Source organism: Gymnogyps californianus, chromosome 9 (genome assembly GCF_018139145.2).
Source record: "Gymnogyps californianus isolate 813 chromosome 9, ASM1813914v2, whole genome shotgun sequence".
Classification (NCBI taxonomy): Eukaryota; Metazoa; Chordata; class Aves; order Accipitriformes; family Cathartidae; genus Gymnogyps; species Gymnogyps californianus.
In genome coordinates, this window is record NC_059479.1 from 21,642,602 (window position 1) to 21,662,957 (window position 20,356).

The 20,356-nt window shown below is 43.9% G+C and overlaps 1 protein-coding gene across 1 annotated transcript; it reads right to left on the minus strand.

Moving 5' to 3' along the window:
- Nucleotides 1–384: 384 nt before the first annotated feature.
- PGK1 (phosphoglycerate kinase 1) lies at nt 385–14,570 on the minus strand. The gene is made up of 11 exons (XM_050901645.1): nt 14,461–14,570; nt 11,559–11,609; nt 10,256–10,411; nt 9,992–10,136; nt 7,680–7,783; nt 6,831–6,950; nt 4,108–4,222; nt 3,642–3,821; nt 2,900–3,077; nt 2,554–2,652; nt 385–863 (listed from the first exon to the last, which is right to left on the minus strand). Exons 1-11 carry the CDS (start codon nt 14,523–14,525, stop codon nt 823–825), a joined length of 1,254 nt encoding a protein of 417 aa, XP_050757602.1. The 5' UTR covers nt 14,526–14,570; the 3' UTR covers nt 385–822.
- Between the last annotated feature and the right edge of the window lie 5,786 nt (nt 14,571–20,356).

The following is a 20,356-nucleotide window of genomic DNA, read 5'->3' on the forward strand; positions in this document are numbered from 1 at the left end:
CCTCTGTCTTCAAAGTTTCCCCTATATTCAGATTAAATACATTAGTTGCCTACTATGAAGCGAGTGTTCTAGTTGAGAAACACTTTTAAATTTGCACTTTTTTTACTAGACTTGCACATTCAAAATTTCATCTTACTTTATTACTTGATGGCATGGAAGTTTTAACAGAACAGCACATCTGTAACAATTTACTTCCTAGCCAACAAAGTTCACTTTGATGATGACTGGGTGCTTACAGATCCACTGGACAAAAATAAAAGTATATTTACAATTATTGTAATTAGTGCAAAAAGGAAAAATATCTCTGACTCCTGATGCTGGGAAGAAGATATTTTAACGTAGACCGTTCTAAAAATCTGAAAGAAAGACCATATACAAACTGGGAGCACTTTAAATATGTTTATTGAGCAGCTATTACAATCAGCCTCCAAAAAACTGGAGTCCCCTCTTGTTTCTGAACCGTGTCAAGTGATGAAAATGCCTGCTAAGAACATTGAAGCTAAACAGTGCACTCCTTTCTGAGAAACAGACATGTCTAACAGGGATTAATCTCTTTGAAAAGGCAAAATATAAATATATACACTCTAAATTCACAACAACAGTTTAAACTCACTACGTTAATTCAAGTGGGATAACAGTGGACAAATCCACATCATGTAAACTGCAGTCGTAAAATATCTCTGCTGTCTTCTCCTCAAACCCTGTCCAGTTTCGGTTTACATTCTGTGATCTGCCTGTCGCAGAGCTGAAATACAGAAGCGCTGAAGTGTTGAATCTCAGGGGCTGTGCACAGGACCAGGAAGTGGGGCGATGCTCGGTTCTCTACACGTTGCTCAAGGCATCCACACCAGGAAGAACCTTACCTGTTAGCAGGTAAAAAATACCAATAAAATTAAGAACCCCTCTGCCCTCAAACAACTAAGCTTTACGCTTGCAATTGCAACATTTGAACATATAAAAAAAGATAAATCAGAAATTACAGGTTAAAAATGGAAGCGCTTGGCTCTACATACACTCCTGTTGACAACTGTGCCTCTTAAGGCATATGGGTTACATTTAAACTGTTCCACACAGTAAATACCTTTTAGGGCTGTAGTGAGTATCCAGAGCACAGCTGCACTCGTATGTCAGCAGACAGATTCTTAACGTACCACAGTCGTCAATTCTCAATTAACAACAATGGTAAATTTCTGTCCAAGTCTCTGCTAGGGTCAGATCCAAACACCTACCATCTTTTTCCATTAAGTTTGATGGCAAACAGATTTTTGATTGGATCTAGGGAGTTGCTGCATATTTTCTTCAATCCCTAGTGGCATGTAAACAGAATTTTGGAGTGTGTGGTGGAAATTTTAAGAATGAATTAAGAAACAAAGCCTCCTACAAGTCTCAAGTCTTTTACTGGGACTAAAACACCCAGGTCTAGATATTTACATGCCTCACTCTAACTGATGGAAGCCAGGAATATGCTTGTCTTTGAGTATGAGGGCCCAGATTATTAAAGTGCAACGTTTTCTAAAGCATTTTTAGCTTTATGTCCTGCTTTAATAATGAAGACAGACCATTCTGGTTTTGCTTTTTTTCAGAAAACCTACCTTCTAATGCTCAAGCTGTGTGGCAGTACTGAATTTTAACACTGTTCACAACTCGCTAGTTTGCTGGGTTGGGGGGGGGGGGGTTTCCCTTTTTTTTTTTTTAATCTTCAGAAGCTTTTCTAATTAGCTAGACTTCCGTTACATTTAAGAGATCACACACAAACCCACATTTTGGGCCAAAACTTAGACAAGTTTGTCCTTTTGAATAAATCAGTTGCACAGTGTTTCCTTCTAGCCATCTGCATTCTTTCCCTTTACCATCACTCCCTAGGCAACAGAAACAAAAGCTCTGTCTCACATATAACTGCTGGAAACTAACAGCTGCAATGCAGTTTACTGCAGTTTCTCTTCTACAGAGAAGTTGACAGCATTAGATAATTTACACATATTGGGAAACAGCTAATTACCAGAGGAAATGAAAACTCATTTAGAGTACAATGTAACTCATTAGAAGAATCCTGTAAATTCTCACCATTTTGAATTCCAAGTACCCTCGTGCAGGTTCGTGAGCGATCAGTAGAGGGCTCCCCAAACCCAGGGAATTTCAAACAATGCGCTGCAAAGGAGACTTCTGGCAAAAATTCGAGACTATTCTAATGAGATTTCCCTAACAGAAACTGGGCATTTTAAACAGTCTGGTTAGCATGTCTCAGGGGATCTTATCTACAAAAGAGAGCCCGCTCTCAAGGCCGTTTTATTTTCTATTCCAGCATTTTTGCTTTCTGGGAGTGGCAGACTGTGCTGTTTGCAAGAATACTCCATTTTCTTTCCTCTCTTCCTCTAGGAGGACTACAAAAGAAGAGCAATGAGGAGCTCATTGCTCAAAACCTACATGCAGCTCCACATGGTGGAACAGAAAAGACATTCATTCTATTGTTGTGCTTTCTTGAATATCAACACATGGTAGAGCACCCAGAACTACCCGATTTGCTCAAACAAGTTCAGATAAAAGAACAGTTACCCTCTAGCAGTTCCAGGCTGGCGCCACCTCCCGTGCTGACATGGCTAACTTTATCCTCAGTGTTCCACTTTGCACAGCAAGTAGCTGTATCTCCACCACCTGTAGTACAAACAAAATCAATGAGACACACAAGAAATTCAGATTTTGTTCAGCTTAAGGGCCATAGCCTTGCTACAGGCTGGTCCTGCTCCCAAATACTCAGCATTAGTACATACAGCAGTTTTTAAAGCCCTATCTCCAAGCTGAAGGACAGATGAAAACATGAGGAAAGAAAAACAATTTGACAAGTATTTTTAACATGGTACTGGCAAGCAGCAGCTTCCTTGTTGCATTTACAAAGACTCACCGATAATGGTGATGCTGCCCTTTCCAGTTACTTCTACCACTTTGTCCATCAGGGCTTTGGTTCCTTTGGCAAACTTGTCCCACTCAAAGACGCCAACTGGACCATTCCACACAATTTGCTTGGCCCTTCCCACAACTTCAACAAACTTCTTCACGCTTTCAGGGCCGCAGTCCAAGCCCTAAGACAAGTAAGAGAAGCCACAGATACACTTACTGCTGACCCTCATCTCAAATCACCAATGTCTAGCTGGGACCCTCAGAAGTTTCCCCCTCACCCCCAGATATGACGCAGGAGTTTCTCTGTATGCACTGATTACTGAGGAACAGAAAGATTTGCCAGCAGCTGCTGCAGTAAGGTGGAGTCTGGTGTGGTATTTATCTTCCTAGTACGAATAAGCAGTTTTTAAATCAACGTCAGATGCTTGAAGCCTTGGTTAGAAACTTTTGCCAACTCTACTTAAATTCCAGCCAAATAAAGGGGATTTCTACTGCATTCAGATCTGAAGGTTTTAGAAGGATTTTGCTGGTTTAATCCAAATCTCACAAAAGCTACTTTAGACTTAAAAATTCAGGACAAACAACAGGGCTTCAATTTCATTAAACCAACACACTCTACGCAGCTTGACTGCCTTCAGAAACATTTGCAAAGGATCACAATTACTCTTTCTACTCCTTTAAGAGGTGTCCTTCCCACCCCGCTGCTGCCTGTTACTTCTTTTAGTCCCTTGCCTATTAAAACCTACCATCCAGCCAGCGGGAATGCCTGAAGCCACTGTGGCTTCCCCAGTCTGTGCGTGCTCATCAAATTTGTCTGCAGTGATGAAGTCAACAGGCAGAGTAATCTTCACACCGTTCTTCTCTGCCTTGGCCATCAGGTCCTTGACGATTTTTGATCCCTCTTCATCAAACAGAGAGTTGCCAATCTAGAGAAATTATTTGGGAAAAGAAAGAGGCTTTTGTTTAGCTACTGGTCATTACAGAAGAGAACAGCAGCAGTCAAGCCAAACTGCTCAGACAGCAATTCTGGAAAGACTGTTTTCTTAAAGCACCTAGCTAGACATAGGCAGTAATCCGATTTTTGCAAAGTGATTGTCAAGCTCCCTACTCTTGCAGAGCGCGGAGATAGCCAGTTCTCAATACCAGAATATGTAAGGGACGTTCTGACCGTATTCTTTATTAGGAGCAGACACAGAATTGCTCTTTTCATACCTCCATGTTGTTGATCACTTTGAGGAAGGTGAACGCCATACCACCACCAATGATCATCTCATTGACCTTATCCAACATGTTACTGATCAGCTGGATCTTATCCTGAACTTTGGCTCTGGTGAGAGAGAGAAGGAAAAAGAATGAATAATGTAGCCACTGCCCAAAACTCCTCAAACAGAACTTACTCTCCAGTAATCTTTAGCTAAGATAGCATGAAGCCTTACAAGGACTTCTTGAATCGAAGCAGAATTAATCAACTGCTATTCAGTAATGGCAATATCATGATTGTGGCATGTCAAGGCCATTCTGAGAGAATGATCCAACAAAGGAGTTGTTGAGAGTGGGCAGAAAGGGAATTTGGCAACTTAGCAGGCCAGCATTAAACGTCAACTTACAAGAGCATTATTCAGCCCTCCATTTTTTTTTCCTATTTCAATATAAACCTCGTTTGGCACTTTAGAGCCTGATTTCCCCTGACTGTCCAGCAAGGCAGAGCAGAGATCAGAGCATTGCCATTCACAACCACTGTCCAGACCTGGATCCTCTGTACCAGCTACCATACGTCCAGCTCCTGTAACCCATCCAGGTCCGGCACCCCATCACACTCACAGTACAGCTTCAAACTACTAGGATGATCTGTGATACAGAACTGCCCTGCCCAAAAGCAGATCACTCTTTTTGGCACAAGATACAAATGATAATGGAACAACAATACCAAAATTACTTTATATAGGAATGGCAGAGGAGGCAGTAAATAGACACAAGCTTCCTGTCTTCCCTCTTTAATGCCATGTATGGAATTTTTGTTGTTATCTAAAAGAAAGCTTCATAGAAGACCTTAGGAAACAACCTTGAGCTAAACCTGGCACTCAGGAGACTTGCATTATAGTCTTAGTTTGACCATGCCCTGCTTGGTGACATTAGACAAGACCATTTCCTCTTCTTGCTTTAATTTCCCCACCTCTAGAACAGGGATAATGATATGAATTTCATTAATAAAATGCTTTCAGACCTAACCATAAGAAACAGGTATTGCCTCTACAAATCCAACCTTAGTGACCATGGAGAGCTCTGGTGTGAACCAGCCACCAACCCCAGTTTAAACCATTAAGTTGCTAATGGTCCTACACTGTGGGAACTGAACTGGTAAGGAAGCGTTGATGGGATGGGACAGAGCCACAGCAAAACCCAGCAGGGCCCATCTTGCTGTGTGCAGCTCCAGGCAAAAAGAGATGTAAAGGTGAATTAGATTTTTGTTTCTTTCCCTTGCACGTACCCTGCTCCTGGCACTGAATTACCTTCCTGCACATGGTCTTTCTTTGCCAATACATTTCATTTCCACTTTACTTGTTAGTACAGTTGTTCCCAGTTCGTCTTCTAGGCCCAATTTTGTTATATATAAGCAGTAGCAAACCTGCAGCTGGACCACACACAGCTTCCAAGTGTGACTTCCCTCTGGTACAAATTGAGCAAGAGTTGCTTGATCTGCCATCCCGCCTAGGAACCAGCCGCACCGCCAGCGGAACGGTGGTGCTTTCAAACAGATAAAGGTATTTTCTGGCTCTGAACTGCTCTCAGAGCTCCTCCTGTGACTCACTAAGATGCAGTCGGCATTCATCAGTCCTTGGCCACGCAATGAGCTCAGTATCAAGCTCCTAGACTGTGACGGGCTGGTCACCCTTGTTAGGCACCTCTCAAAAAAGGTTATTTTGTTCCCACTGCATTTACACCACTTCCAGACTTTACTAATAGGCCTGATATTTTAACATTTTGGCCATCCCAGCTGCTGCTCTAACTCAAACATCTGATAAGGTAACTAACAAAAGCTTTCCCTTGGTGATATACCTGCAACTTCCATCAAAGGCAATGAGGAGTGTATAGCACTCATTGATGGGTCACCTGCAGCTGTAAACCTTGGAAGGGTACTAATAAAAAGAAAAAAAATCATTGTTCAGTATAACCAAGGTCATAGAAGAAGTTTAAAACTTTATGTGAGAACTGAATACTACTTCCTAAAAAACACATTTATGGGTACAAAGAGCAGGAATAAGCCACATACTTCTATCAAGAACACAGAATGTTATGGTGTCCCAGCTTCGTGTTACTTAGGAAAGTATTTTAATTCACCTGATGAACTGAAATATACTTTCATAGAACTACAGTGCTAAACTGGGTACACACGTGACAAAAATCGGCAGCAATGGGAAATTATTTCTATACACAAGCAGTCACTTGGTTTTGCACCTTCAAGTTTCTTTGCACGCTAGCTGCTGTGGAAGAGCAGAGGCCCATCCAGCTACAGTAGGTCACCATTGCATAATGGCAGATCGTGTCAATTTACACAGTGCTGAGCCTGCAGGTTGCTTGTACTCTGAACTGTGGAGGAAAGGTCACTGAAAATGTTTCAGGGCCATCATGTGTATCTAACAGCTCTTCTGGTTAGATATCTGTACAACAAACTGCTGTGGACTATCTCAATTTGGGGAACGTAAGAGATCAGGAGATACGATGAGCAGACCCTGACAGTGTCATCACAGGAGAGGACATGGTCAGTTAGCTCCTCTCTAATCCACATCTTACAGAGATCTCAGGACTTATCTACAAATCTGAACTGTAGGTACAGTTAAAAGGAAAGCACTTGTTTGAACCAAGCCAAAATAACTTTTCATTTCTTACAGAGGAGTCAAAGCGAAATATGGAGTCAATATGTTCTTGAGTCTTACCCTCCAAGAATTGCTAAGAAGGGTCTCTCTGGACTCTCTAGGGCCTTAGCAAAATAATCCAGTTCTTTCTTCATCAGGAAGCCAGCAGCCTTCTGAGGCAGATTGACACCTACCATGGAGCTGCAGAATAAAAGTAAGAGTGAGGAGAGGAAAAATTTTCTATCAGTACAGGTCCAAACACCCCTGTGTCTCACAGCATTATAAAGCCAATCCTTTAGTCAGCTGCAGCCATGAGAATAGCTACTACCTGCATGAAAACAAACACAAGGTTTTTGTTTTCCTAGTTTGGTAAGATGGCTGTACACACTTACTTTCTGAGATTGTTTTTGCACGGACATATTGATATGCAAGACATTTATAGTGTTAACTAGTGATCCAAAACACTGAGGGACAAATAAGCATAGCAAGAGCAGAGATGTCTTCCTCCAAAGCACTGGATTATGAAATCAAGCTCAAAGAGGACCACTCGAGTTTGCAAGTACACATATCTAAACACACTCTATGAGAATAATCAATCTGGAGCTATTAATCTTTTGGAAAAGAGGTCTGCTGTAATTGCAGGACAATTTATACAAGTCCTAAGCAAGTAGTTTTTATATCTTCAAAGCCTAAAAAGTCAGTTCAAGTCTTAAGAGTTTCAGCTGTCTCCGGTTCCCAGTGGTAAACTTGAAAGAGCACACATTATTCACAACTACCTCCACTAAATCTATTACTCACAAACACACACAGCAGAATGATAATGGGATAAACCCAAAAGGAAGCTAAAACTCATTGGGGGCAAAGCTGTATGTGTTTCCATGGCAGACGTCATTCTGCAGTTCTGCCTGTGGAAGGAAAATGGATACACACCTGTGAGCTCGGTGGGCAGTTCCAAAAGCATCATTGACATAGACATCTCCCAGTTTAGAAAGAGAGGCTCTGAAAGCCTCCACTTTTGCAGGATCAGCCTTGACCTAAAAAGCGAAAGAATGACAAGTTTGTGCTATTCAGGTACACAGAGTTGATTCTGAAACTAAAGTCAAAGTCAGCAATTTGACTTGTAAACCCAAAGCAAAGAAAGGTCAGCTGGAGAAACTCATCAGTTCATCCTGTGGGTCACTGTATTTCATATGGTCTTTCCCAGTCCAGTAGGAGCAACAAAAAGGTTTAAACTCGACATTAAACTCCCCGAGACTGCTATTACAGGCCTGAGGACTGTTCCCACTTCAAGTTTCTAGTCCATCAACAGAGCAGGAATGAACTGCAGCACCACCAACCTTTCAGTCTCTCTCCAACAGATTGCCAGTTTTGTGCGGTGAACATAGGTAACATAGAACGGGTGTGTAGAGACAAGGCAACGCCAAGATGAGACTAAACGAACTCATGCTCGCTTACTGAACAAAGGAAGTGTGGTCTCCAAGTGCCATAGGTAAAAGCAGGAGCTCCTGAAGGACTGATTTAGCGACTGCATTGAGGATTAACTTAGAAATAAGTTAACTGAGAAATAACCTGCACACTACAACAAGCCATAGTGAAAGCAGCCAACATCGGAAAGCTGGAGATAAGCTTAGTGTGTGGTGGGCAAGAACAGATGCATTTCTCTTAAAAGACTTTTTCTCCATCCTCCAAGCATCCAACCAAATCCTCATGGGACAGCTCATGTAGTTCAGTTTTCTTTCCCACCACGAAAAGACAGCAGAGCTCACTTTGACAGTGACTGCTCAGACCTAGTTTACACCCACTTGCTCTTACAGAACGGCCCAAACTGGCAGTTAAGCGATCACCTCTCCAAGTGCCTTTCTGCTTTATCAGCTCACCATCCCAAGTGAGGCCTCTGCTAGCACCCAGATGTAACACCATGGGGACGATGGCAGGAAGGTACTCTAATATATGGCAGATGGGTTCAGTATGGCTTTGGGTGCCCTTTTATTCACCAGCCTGAGCAGAAGACAAGCCAAAGGGACTACACAGATTATAGAACAATGCTGTCAACTGCTCCTTCACTTGGTAAATTGCCTGGCTTTACACAAAGAGATTAAGTGCTCCTGTTAAAACCAGTAACATCTGTAAGCAGAACACAAGAGGCTCTGAATGAAGGAACCACTACCACTCGATCTGCTTTGGAAAGCCACAGTTTCTAAGCACCAGTTAGTAATCTGCAGTCTTGTATCGCATCACTATTTCCATAGCACCGACTTTCACCTCTGTTAGGACGAGAAGCAGGTCTGTCAACAGCACCTCTCCCGTTGTGCTCAACTGCAGTGCATGCTTCTGTATGCATACACCCAGCTAAATAGTCTGAGAATTACAGAAATGCACAAAACCAAGGGACTGTTTCCCAAAGCAAATTAAATTTTTGCCCCACTCTTCTACCTGCCACCATATTGGCTTTCAGTAGCACACAGTTCTAGTAGTGAGTAATTCCAGACTTGCTCAATTTCTCATTGCCATCTGCAAAGGCTTACTAGTTCTCTGGGCTATTTTTCTAACCTACAGGAGTCCTGTGTCAGCCCATAAAGGGCACCACACGATGTCAGCATTCCACTCCATGCACTGAATCTGAAAGGAGCCAAGGCCTGTGTAAAGTCAACGGGGTCACCATCGCTAAGAAAAGCAGCTGTCTGGAGCAAGCATTCTTCCTGACCTTCAAGAAAATGTCAGAGGTGCAAGGCAGCCTGGTTCTAGATGACTACTCTTAAGAGCAGACAGGCTTATAAAAGGGTTTGATAATCCCTATGCTGCAGAATGTTTAAACATTATATTAAAACATTACCCAGATAACCAAGAAAGAAGCATCATTCTTACGGCCCCAGCGGCAAGAAACTATCTCCAACAGACCTTGTTTTTTGTTTCAGACATCCCAAAATAAAGTCTAATAAGCATCAACCAATTTCCTGCACAGCCCTATTTTGCTCCTTTTTCCTTCTTTCACAGACTACACCACCTTCAGCAGTCATCTATAGCCTTTCACTTAAGCCGTTTCATCTTGGAAATTGAATGCATTTGACTCAAACTTTTGCACAGCATAGTACAAATGATTGGACACGTTGAAGTCTGACATCCTTCTAAGAGCAAATTCATGAACAGCATTTTAGACAGGCTGCTGGCTCCTTGTCAATCTGCAGCAAACAAGGTAGTAAGACCAGAGCAGGCATGCACAAAAGCTAGGCTTGAAGGTTCACCTTGTTCCCTGAAGCATCCTTCCCTTTCCCTTCTTCTTCTACATGGAATCGGAGGTTCTCTAGCAGGATGATGGAGCCAGCTGCAGGATTAGCACAGGCCTTCTCCACCTCAGGACCAACACAATCCTTCAGGAATAAGACCTCCCTGCAAACACAAGATATACACTTGTCATCCCACCGGTGACTCTTCCTTTCAGAAAGGAAAGCATCCAGGTCCGCTGACAGAGAGGGCCTGATGCATGCTGGACTGCTCTGCTACTTCACCTGCCCATGAGTGCTTTAAGCTCCACAGCTACTGGGGCCAAGGAGAACTTTTCAGGCATGGGAACACCATCCGGGCGACCCAGGTGACTCATCAAAACCACCGACTTAGCTCCATGATCCAAGCAGTGCTTGATGGTAGGAACAGCCGCCTTGATTCTGTAATGGCAGAGAAGAACAAACTGAAAAGAATTCAAGTAGAGTTTACCAGGCAAGCAGACTTAGCGACCACTTACACAAGAGCCCTGGGAGCTGTCCCTCAAAAATGACAAAAGAAATGGAGCACAAGAGCTGGGCAGAACAATTACTTAAGTCGTCCATCCTACCTCTGGTGTTCACACGGTTCAGCCTACCTCTCATCAAAAGACAGCAGGACACCACCACCACCTGTAAGTCTCCAAAAGGGACAGTGGGCTTCTCAGCAACCTATCCTTGCTAGAACAAACGTCTAGGAGACTAACCACAGAGAGCACAGCTTTCCCTGTGGAGCTAACCCAACCTACTCTCCTCCTAGGGACTGTGACAATCCTGAAGGACGGTCCAGAAAGCATCAACAAAATTCTCCGTCCCAGCATGTTTTCATATGTTTCACTGTTATCTTCCATGCAATGTAGGACGCGGAAGTAAAACGCATTTTGTAATCTAAATTCTGCTGATTGCTTGTAGCTAAGAAATGCCAGGACACACTTGAACATTACCAGGCTTCCTGGTTTAGTCTGTGGTCCTGAATCAATAAAGAAATGATGGGAATGTTGAGCAGTGAGCATATTGTGGTGAACAAAACTGGCATCTGCCTGCAAACGACAGACAAGCGAGACAAGACATTTGATATCACTGTTTCTAAACCCTGTGTCTTTGTATGCTGCACTAGAACAATCATTCTAACGTAAGCCAACAAGTTCACACAACCGCAGGGTAATCAGGAGGCAGAAAGTCTTCTGGATGCTACCAACAGATACAGCAAGTTGTCACACACAGCCAAAGGGATGTGCTTGTGAAATGGTCATAACACTTCAACTGTACTTAAAGAATGAAGTTTAGGATCTGTACAATTAAGAGACTTTTTCTATAAGCTTTCCACAGCAGCTATGGTGAGAAGAAGCGTTGTAGTTAGTGTAGTTTGCTAATAGCTACAGGGGTTTTAATTAACAATTGTTGGACCTTCTCTGAGACACCTTTAATATTCTGGTACAAGCAATAACAGCTTAATCGTGGTAGCATTCCAGGTACTGCTAACAGAACTGGGCTAAAATCAGAGAGAAAACAGACTTCGGGGTTTCCATCTGGGATGGAAATTATGGCTCACCTTTGATTGTTGGTTATTTTGTGATCCTTCATTGGAACATTGAAGTCAACCCTAAAAAAACAGAAATAAAATTAAATACTCAACCAATTTCTTTTACAAAGAGTGAGGGAACCTGCCAGTAAAGGCGCTGGCTAGAAAAGCAATGTCACAATTACAGTAAGATTTTTAGCTCTGCCTTGTACACAAGTTTCATTTTGAAATCAGTATGTTGTTAGCCATTTCTACTTGTAATAATAGAACACAAATGGAGAACAAACATCTGCTAGAATGACTTAGTAAAACTATGCCGCCAATACATCCTAACGCTCATGACCGCAGTAGCAATGATGCTGAAGCAGGAAATAAAACTGAGATCGAACAAGCTCCCCACAACCTTTTTGTTTTAAACAATGTGCTCTCAGATCACCAGCTACGAGCTTCCAAGGGAAAGGAAGCAAATAATGAGAAGTGACATTATGTTCTCTAATGAGGCCTCTAAAATACTTGGTTGGACTACTACGGCAAGCAGGCAGGCTCAAGGAAGCTGTCCAGTTATTGCCTGCAGCTTCGAATTTCTGTTCTCCGCAGCTCTAATCTCTCTGCAGCCGAGTGCTGTGGCTTATCACATCCCCACTGGAAGACCTGACGGGGATCTAGAGGTAACTTCCCTGCTCACGCCAGATGAAGGGATGGAAGGGAGGAGTTTCATCAGCCATTTCTCACTAGCATACCTTGTGCCCATGTGCTGACTAGCAGCAGCAGGAAGCTGTGTTGCGTAACAGCAAAGGCAGAAATTACTCACAGAGCTACGGAAGGGAAGGGAACATCTAACCGACTGTAACAGCGTATCAGAACGAGGAAAGTGAAATACGGTGTTACAGTTTACACTTCATCATTCTGTATCTATATTAAAGACCAACAAAATTCAGGAAGTTGCTTAAATTCTCTTGCAGCCTGCTCAGCACGAGAAACAGATGGAAAGCACGATAAAAGCTGCCAGCAAAACAGGAGTAGCTGAGCAGAAAGGAATTGAACTGGCAGCCCCACAGTACAGCGGACTAATTCTAGAAAGGGGAAAGAAAAGCACCATTATTGTGCTATTATTCTAAAATGAGAGAATAAAAGAATACTTTGCTTTACAGAGCCATCAGAGCTACTAAAGAAAGACCCAGCTACCCTTCTTCCCCACTCCAGACAACTGAAATCTGAGCTCCCCTTGAACCCTTTCTCTTCCCCATTCCCAACTTCTCTCGAAGCTTCGGTATTAGGACTGGAAGATAAGCAGGTTATGAGTATGCAAAATGATGATGAATATGAGAAGAAAAAAAAGAGGTATTGATTTTAGTAGTACTGAGAGCACATGGTGACTCTTTTCAGGGAAATAACATGCAAGCAGGAAACACAGAGACTGGCACATCACCTACTGTTTCAGTTTTAGTAGCCCGTCACAGAATTGCAAAGATAGATATGTGCATTAACTATGGGAGACTAAGAGATGGGTAACCCATCCTCTGCCAATGCAAGACTGTTCTCTGTAACACAACTCTGGAAAGGAAAAACCAGTCAGATAGCAAAAAAAAAAAAATCAGTGTTACACAGATAAAAAGATCTTTTGTTGTACCAGATTTAGGAAGCGCATGCAAATTCTTAGCTAGCTTCTTCAGTACTCATTACGGGGACTAGTTTCCAGTAATCAAATTTCCAGGGAACTACTTCAAAATAAGACAGAGAGACAAGATAAAAAGAGCAAGTTGTCTGACAGACTACAGGGAAGAGAAGTTATGATTTTGTTATACATGCCTACTCACTGACCAAAGTAACAGACACGTGTAGTCACATTATGGTGACCTTGGACAAAGAATCCCACAGTAAGAGTATTTCGAGCAGGATGTATCACGATGTACCTCAGTGCCCTTATCTCCCAGTATCTGGCAGCAATTCCAAATGAGGCTTTCGCAGGCCTTGATGTTTTATAAGCAAGCTATGAATTCCTATTTTAGGGTTTTACACCAGGACGTGCTGAATACCTGCGATTCGACTCTTGCTGCAAAAAGCAGAATTATTATTTTATTTGGTTAGCTGGCCAGAGCCATATTTTCACTTTTTTATTGCAACGCTTTTTGCATTTGCAAGAAGAAAAAAGGGAACTGGGGAATAAACTTTTTTTTGTAGCGCTCCCGAATAAAAATATGGTAGACTGGCTAGTTTTCCCCTCAAACAGCCTGTGGATGATACATGTGCAAGCAGAGTAATTGACGAAGGCAGAGCTCCTGCGGTTTCAGCTCCCCGGGTACGCGACTCGGGCCCGCCGATGCCTCCCCACCAGAGCGCACCTCGGGCAGCGCTGGACGCCGTCCACCTCAGCTTTGCCAGAGCTGAGCGAGGCCTGGATTTACACTCCTCCCCGTCAATCATATCTGCCCTCACAAGGAAACAGATACGTTTCTTTGATGGATAATTCAGGATGCACGGGGCCTTTCCAACACTCGGCGTGCGAAAAAAACCGAAACCAAACCCCCACAGAAAATAATTTGCCGGGCTCAGACAAGAAGCTGCCGAGGACAGAGATGACTTGCCGCTGCCTGGGGAAAGCTGCGCGGAAACTCGCCCGCCCCCCAGCCGTAGGGAGCCCGCCGAGCCCCGCCGCCCGCCCGGACCCAGCGAGGACCGTGGGGCATGGCAGCCCCGCCGGGGCCCGGGAGGCCGCGGGCGGCTCCTCACCCTCCTCCATCCCCGGGAGGCACACCCCCCCCCCACACGGCCTCCCGCCCTCCTCACGGGGCCCGGCCGGTGCTGAGGGCCGCCCCCGGCACAAGGGCACCAGGGGCGGCGGCCCCGGGCACTGCCGCGGCCGGGCCAGGCCAGGCCGTTCCTCCCCTCAAGCACACGGCGGGAACACGTGAGGCGGGACCCAGCTCCTCACCTCATGACGACCCGCTTGCCCTTCACGTCCACCTTGTCGAGGGTGAGCTTGTTGGAGAGAGACATGTTTGCTCCCGGCTCGATCCGACCCGCTGCTCCCCTCCGCTCTGCTCTGCCGCCGCCCGCGCTCTGCCGCAGCGACCGCCAGCGCCGCCGGCACCCAGCCCGCCCCGCCCCTGCCCGTCAACGATTGGACCGCGCTGCCCGCCGCGCGTTCCTACTGGTCGAGCCGCCTGCCCGTCGGCGGACTGCCCGCCCCCCGGCGGAAGGCCGGGCTGCGGCGGGAGGCCTGGTCACGTCCCGCACGCAGCCGCCCGGCTCGGTCGCCCCCGGCGAAGGCTTACCGCCGGTCCTGCAGCGTTTGGGTCCGCACGGGTTTTCACCACACCGTCTTCCTAAACCGGCCAAACCCCCGGGATCCTGCGAGGCAGTTAGAGATCCAGCCACGGATTTAAAAATATATTTGACTGTAGAATCGAAAATAAATCTGCAAGCGCACCCTACAAAATGCTTTTTCTGGAACACAAAGCACAGCAGTTCACGGCAGGTAACAAACCTGCCTGGTCTCACAGCAATGTTGTTCTTCCAGCTTTTGGAAATAATCAGCTATTTGTTTTGTTTCCTCCTTCAGTACTTGATCAGATTTCACAGAAATGAATCCTCTTTCTTTTCCAACCTCTAAACATCCAAATTAATAGTTCTGGATCTTATTTGAGGGTAAATTATCCATAAACGTTGAATGTGCGTCAATTGGTGGGAATCCTGCAAATGAAGGACAGACACCTGCACAGCTGATACATAGGTCTGGCATAGGCCTAGCATCTTAACTAAAAGAACAAGACAAAACCCAGGATATTTTTAAATGACCGGAACAGATGAATACTTTTCAAGACAACTGGGAAAAAACAGCTGTTTAAAGGGATACACTTTCCAGAAGTATGGTTTATGTGTGCTGTCAAAAAATTGCCTAGCCCAACATATGTACACATGCGTGTGTAGCCTATAATGTAATGGACTGTATGCTGTATGAAAATCATGCAATGTAAGGGACTATACGCTGTATGAAAAAGGAGCTCATGGTCTTTTGACTTTTACACATAGGATAACTGGGCCTTTCTGTTTGCTGGCAGGTTTATTTTTTTGCCACACTCACTAAATATACAGACACTGCTGAGAAAACTGTGATGGCAAGCTGAGTACCTGACAAAATCAGTTCTTTGCTGACAGCAAGGCCAAACTTAGAGGAACAGCCTACAACAGGCAAGCGAAGTGCAGGCAAAACAGAAGAAAACAAGCGTGCGCTTACAAGAAACAAAAGACAAAGATACGTAGAGCGCCGAACTAATGCATTGCTCACACATGGATGAAAAGACCCAGCCTGCGTGGGCTCTGTGGCAGAGGAGCGGGAGCCTCCCGCTGCAAGACTTGTCAGAAGGCTCGGAAAAGCCTGGATGGGCCTCAAAGACAGGTTAGAGACATCCCTTTACCCAAGTTATATGGCAATCCCAACAGCAATAAAAGCTGAAATAACACAAGTGGGAACAAACTAATCGGTGATGTGAAATCCCCTGTTAGGTGGTTACCTATTAGGATGGAGTTTATCATCTATAGCTATAAATCATACCATCAGGGTTCAAATTAAATTAGGTCCAGTAACTGTCTCAATATTGACTGCAGAGTAAATGTGGAGTGTATTCGGGGATTCCTCCTGTGAATTAGTAAACCAGCCCTGAACTTGCAATAGCCAGCAGGGTCTTTGTAAACCACAGGACCTGCATGGCACTTGCAGTATCACCAGTGGGCAGGGATGTCTGGAAGTATCAGTGCTAATACAACATTCACCAAGGCCCAAGAGTCAAATCCTAAACTGGTCCTGAATCCAGCCTTCCCAGCGTCAGGGAGTGCTGTTTTCAGATCCTCTTCCAGGGTTTGTCCAGCAAGAGCTCTCAGGAGTGGGGATCGCCTGCACACAAGCACGGCTGCTAAGAAACGCTTTTACCCACAGAGCCTGAAGCACAACCGACAGCAGGTGAACAAATGCTCACATTAAAGGGACTCTGGGTAAGAAGATAAGGAAGGGGTACTCCAGATCCACATGAGCTGTAACTATTTTAACTGTTCTGAAATTCATCTATTTCCTTCTCCCCGTTCTACACTGTGCTATGCTGCTTTCTTCAAAGGCAACGGTTAAATTCCTTGATGCTGACTCAGAAAGGAAGGCTCCTTTCAGCTGCAGTCCACAACCACATCCTTGCAGCACTTAGTACTTTCCCTGGTAAATTGATTCATTCATTAGTACAAAGCTTTATTTTAAAAAGCTTGCATGCCATCTCTTAGGGGTAAAAAAGTATGGAGGAGAAATGTCATGGTGCGTGGCATGAACATAGTAACTTGAGCACCCACAGTAATGTAAGATAGCCATATACCACAGCTGACTGAGAAGAGGGGACAGTGGGACACTTGCAATTCTCCAGTTAGAAGAGAGCATTCAGGAATTAAGGACTAAGTGAGCCATAAATAAAAATAAATAAATAAAACCCACCAAGGACACTCCACTCAACAGGACTAACTCCACTACAACTATATCCATCTAACAGGCTAGCTGAGTATTGCATAAGCAGTCTGTAGTCATCTGAAATTAGAAGCTTAACGCAGTTATTAGGATCTATTGTTTTAGGCAGAACTGCAGCCATAGTTCATAAGGTGTACTCTAGTTTTACGCTTGCTTGCTTTTTTCTCCATTTTTTGGTGAAGTACATGAGGTAGGGGAATAGGGAGGAAGTCACACGAGAACTTGTGGTAGAACATAATTCCAGATGGGATACGGCCAGGACACCAGAATTTGTGTATTATAAAGAAGTTACAAAGAAAGGGGAAGTATTACAGACATGTGTTTGAGACTCAAAGCTCATTTCCACGCTTAAGTCACCTTTCTGTCCTTCCCTCCTGTTGTGAAATATTTAGAATATACTGCAAATATTTAAAGAAGAAAGCCCATGCAAACAGTTCAAAACCTGCACTTTTAAATTAACCAGTACAAAGCCAGGAGGGCAAAGGACTGGTAATGAAAAAAACCCAAGGATCTGGCGTTAGACCTGTGACCATCCTAGGAAGCAATTTCTAGGAATATGAAACAGAAGCTGTACTTTAGACTGACATAGCCATCGCCTGCATGATCCTGCCTGCTTCGTTTAGCCAAAAGGAATGGGACTGTGGCAAGTATAGACAGATCACGGGCTTTGGTGCACTGGTCTGCATATTTATATGAATAAAAGTGAAGGGCTGGGATTTGGAGACCAGTAATCTGCATCTTCATCTGTATTGCATGATCCAGTCTTCAGAAAGTTCCTGCTTTTATAACCACCCTCTGCATTTTAAGCTTCCACTTAAAAACAGGCTTCAGCACAAGTTCTAAGTTTTCTTTTCTCCTTGCAGTAGTGCAATATTCGAGTACAGGTATCTTGTAGGAGAGATAAGAGAGCATTCTTGAGAGAGAGATGGAAGAAGTTCAGGAGGGAAACTGAGAAATAGACTTTGTTTTGTTTTTTTTCCCCAAATGCTGGCTCTCAACCTTATACGCCTGGATTTCAGAAATAGAGCACCACTGAATGAGTCTAGAGCAAGATAATTTATATTAAAAGGCTTTTACATGTATCATGTATTTCACTATGGGGTTTTAATACCACAGTTTAAAAATAAGATTTTTTTTTTCTAAATTTATTATTTAAATCCTATTGAATTGATTTGTAATACAGATTTTCTTGGATAATCAAAGCTGATGGTGTTTGGGGCATGTATTTTGATATTCAATATAAATATCAGACATACTCCCCTCATCAATCTTAACTGCACATTTATCTATTTATCTATTTTAATGCAATCAGCTCCTATCTTTTGCTTTAGACTTTTAGTACTGCCTACTTCAAAAATGGGTAACAAATCAGTCTAACAATAATCACCAACTAATAAAAAGACAAATCCCCAGTTATACCCTCCCAACAGAGTTGCCATTGAACTGTGCGTTCAGCGAACAGAATAAACCAGAGGTGAGAGTGGTTTGGGGCATCAGCCCCCCCGCCTCCTCTGCACCCCAGGGCTGCTGCCGGAGCCCAGGAGCTGCCCCAGCATCCCCGCTTCTTGTGAAGTGGATGCCGTTTACTGGAGTTTTTAAGAAACGGGGCCCTCTAGGGGAAGGTGGGCAAGAACTTGCTGGGAAACATTCACGCTCTACCGATATTTCTCCATAGTTTCACGGTTCCTGCAAGGTGCAATGGAAAGGTTTTTTTTTTTTTTCCTGCCTCTCGGCAAGAAAATTCCTCCCCAAAACTCTGCCAGGTGCTCCTTCTATGCTCTTTCCCTATTTCAAATTACCTATCCACTCATAGGCTTTCCACTTTACCATGTTTAAATACAGTCCTTTAATTGCGCTTATTTTAAACTTTGGAACTTACAAGTCTGCTTTGTTAATTTGTAATTCGCTCAGTTCTCAAACCACTGAGGACTGAAGGAATAAGCAGATCTTATCTTTTTCTCCTCAGCTTCTCTCATACCTCCTTAACGAGGGCAATTTCTTACACCACAAACAAAAGTTCGGGTGCTCCGGGGTAGGCAGGCTGCGGAGGTGACGCCCCACTGGAAAGCCGTCCCAGCACCAAGAGAGGAGACAGGAGGAAGCACCAGTTCAGTTCTGCTCAGCTTTTGCCTTCTGAAACTATCAATGGGAAGAAGCTCCTCGGAGCGCTCTGCTGCTCATGTGGATCAGGCCTTTCGAACAAAGGAGATCATTACTTTCAGGCTATTCTGCATTCACCATGGATGTCTACCGAGTTCACCTCCGTAGGTGACCGTACCTACTTTGAACTCAAGCATTTTACAGCAGGGAACGTTCGTTTACGTACTCTGTAAATTATCAGCCAGCCATGGCTCTGTGGAGTTAGCAAAGACTTAGAGAAATTACAAGGGATTTGTTACAGTGTGCATGGACGAGGTTAGCTTTCGCCTTTTTATCCTAAATGAAAGGTGGAGTTACCTGCTGGCAAATTTCTCTGCCCTTCAGGGCGAGGCAGGGCCCCTGCCTCCATATGTGATTGTAAAGCACTCACTGCGCTGTGAGCATTACCAGGCAGGAGCATTGAAAGTTAAGGACAAATTAGGTAAAAATATTAAGATTTATACCCACAAACTGGCTACTGCTCTGAAGATTAAAGTTTATGTTCTCACCAGCTCTAGCTTTGTCTGGTTTTTGTAATCCTTCCCAGCTCTTCCTTTTAATGATCTATTGGGATGTGGAGTTTGAGTAGCCAGTCTGGAACTGTGGAAAAAAACTGCCTGAAGCATGGGCAAAATTCTCAGCTTCTAGCACTGCTGTAGCCAGAGAATAAATGTGTACGTCTCCTGGCTGCTCCCATCACCTGCCTACTGTCAGCAGGTTGGCAAATGATTGTACGTAATCTCATTTCTAACATTAGCTGGGAATGAAGGGCTTCAGGTATGTCCAGGTATAAAATTGGATGGGGGGTTAAACTGAAAAATGCTAAAGAATCCTGCTCTATACACACTCTTTTTTCTTGCATCTGAGCATGTATGTGTACAGCTCTCAAACTCCTTAAGAAATTAATTTGAGAGATGTGTTTAATGGGATAAAAAAAAAAATCTTACCTCTTCAGCAGTTTTCATTCCTGACCTAGTAGACATGATACAAATTCACAGCTACTACTTAAATTATCCAGTCAACTGGAAGGGAAAAAAAAAAAAAATAACCTTGCCAGGAGCGCAGCTCTGGTATCAAGACAGATGCTGAATTTTCAATCAAAGCCTCACCTTCAGGGCTTATCAAACTTTCTAAAAATGTTACTTAAAGAAAAAAAGAGCATCTTAAAGGAAGATAATGTAGCCAT

What these genes read in the sequence shown, in the direction of transcription:
- PGK1 (XM_050901645.1), bottom strand. Translation starts at nt 14,525, where the DNA reads ATGTCTCTCTCCAACAAGCTCACCCTCGACAAGGTGGACGTGAAGGGC. An exon ending in CTTAAAGCACTCATGGGCAG is followed by an intron (nt 10,137 to 10,255) that starts GTGAAGTAGCAG and finishes TTGTGTTTGCAG; the next exon opens with GGAGGTCTTATTCCTGAAGG. An exon ending in AGGATGCTTCAGGGAACAAG is followed by an intron (nt 7,784 to 9,991) that starts GTGAACCTTCAA and finishes TTCGCTTTTTAG; the next exon opens with GTCAAGGCTGATCCTGCAAA.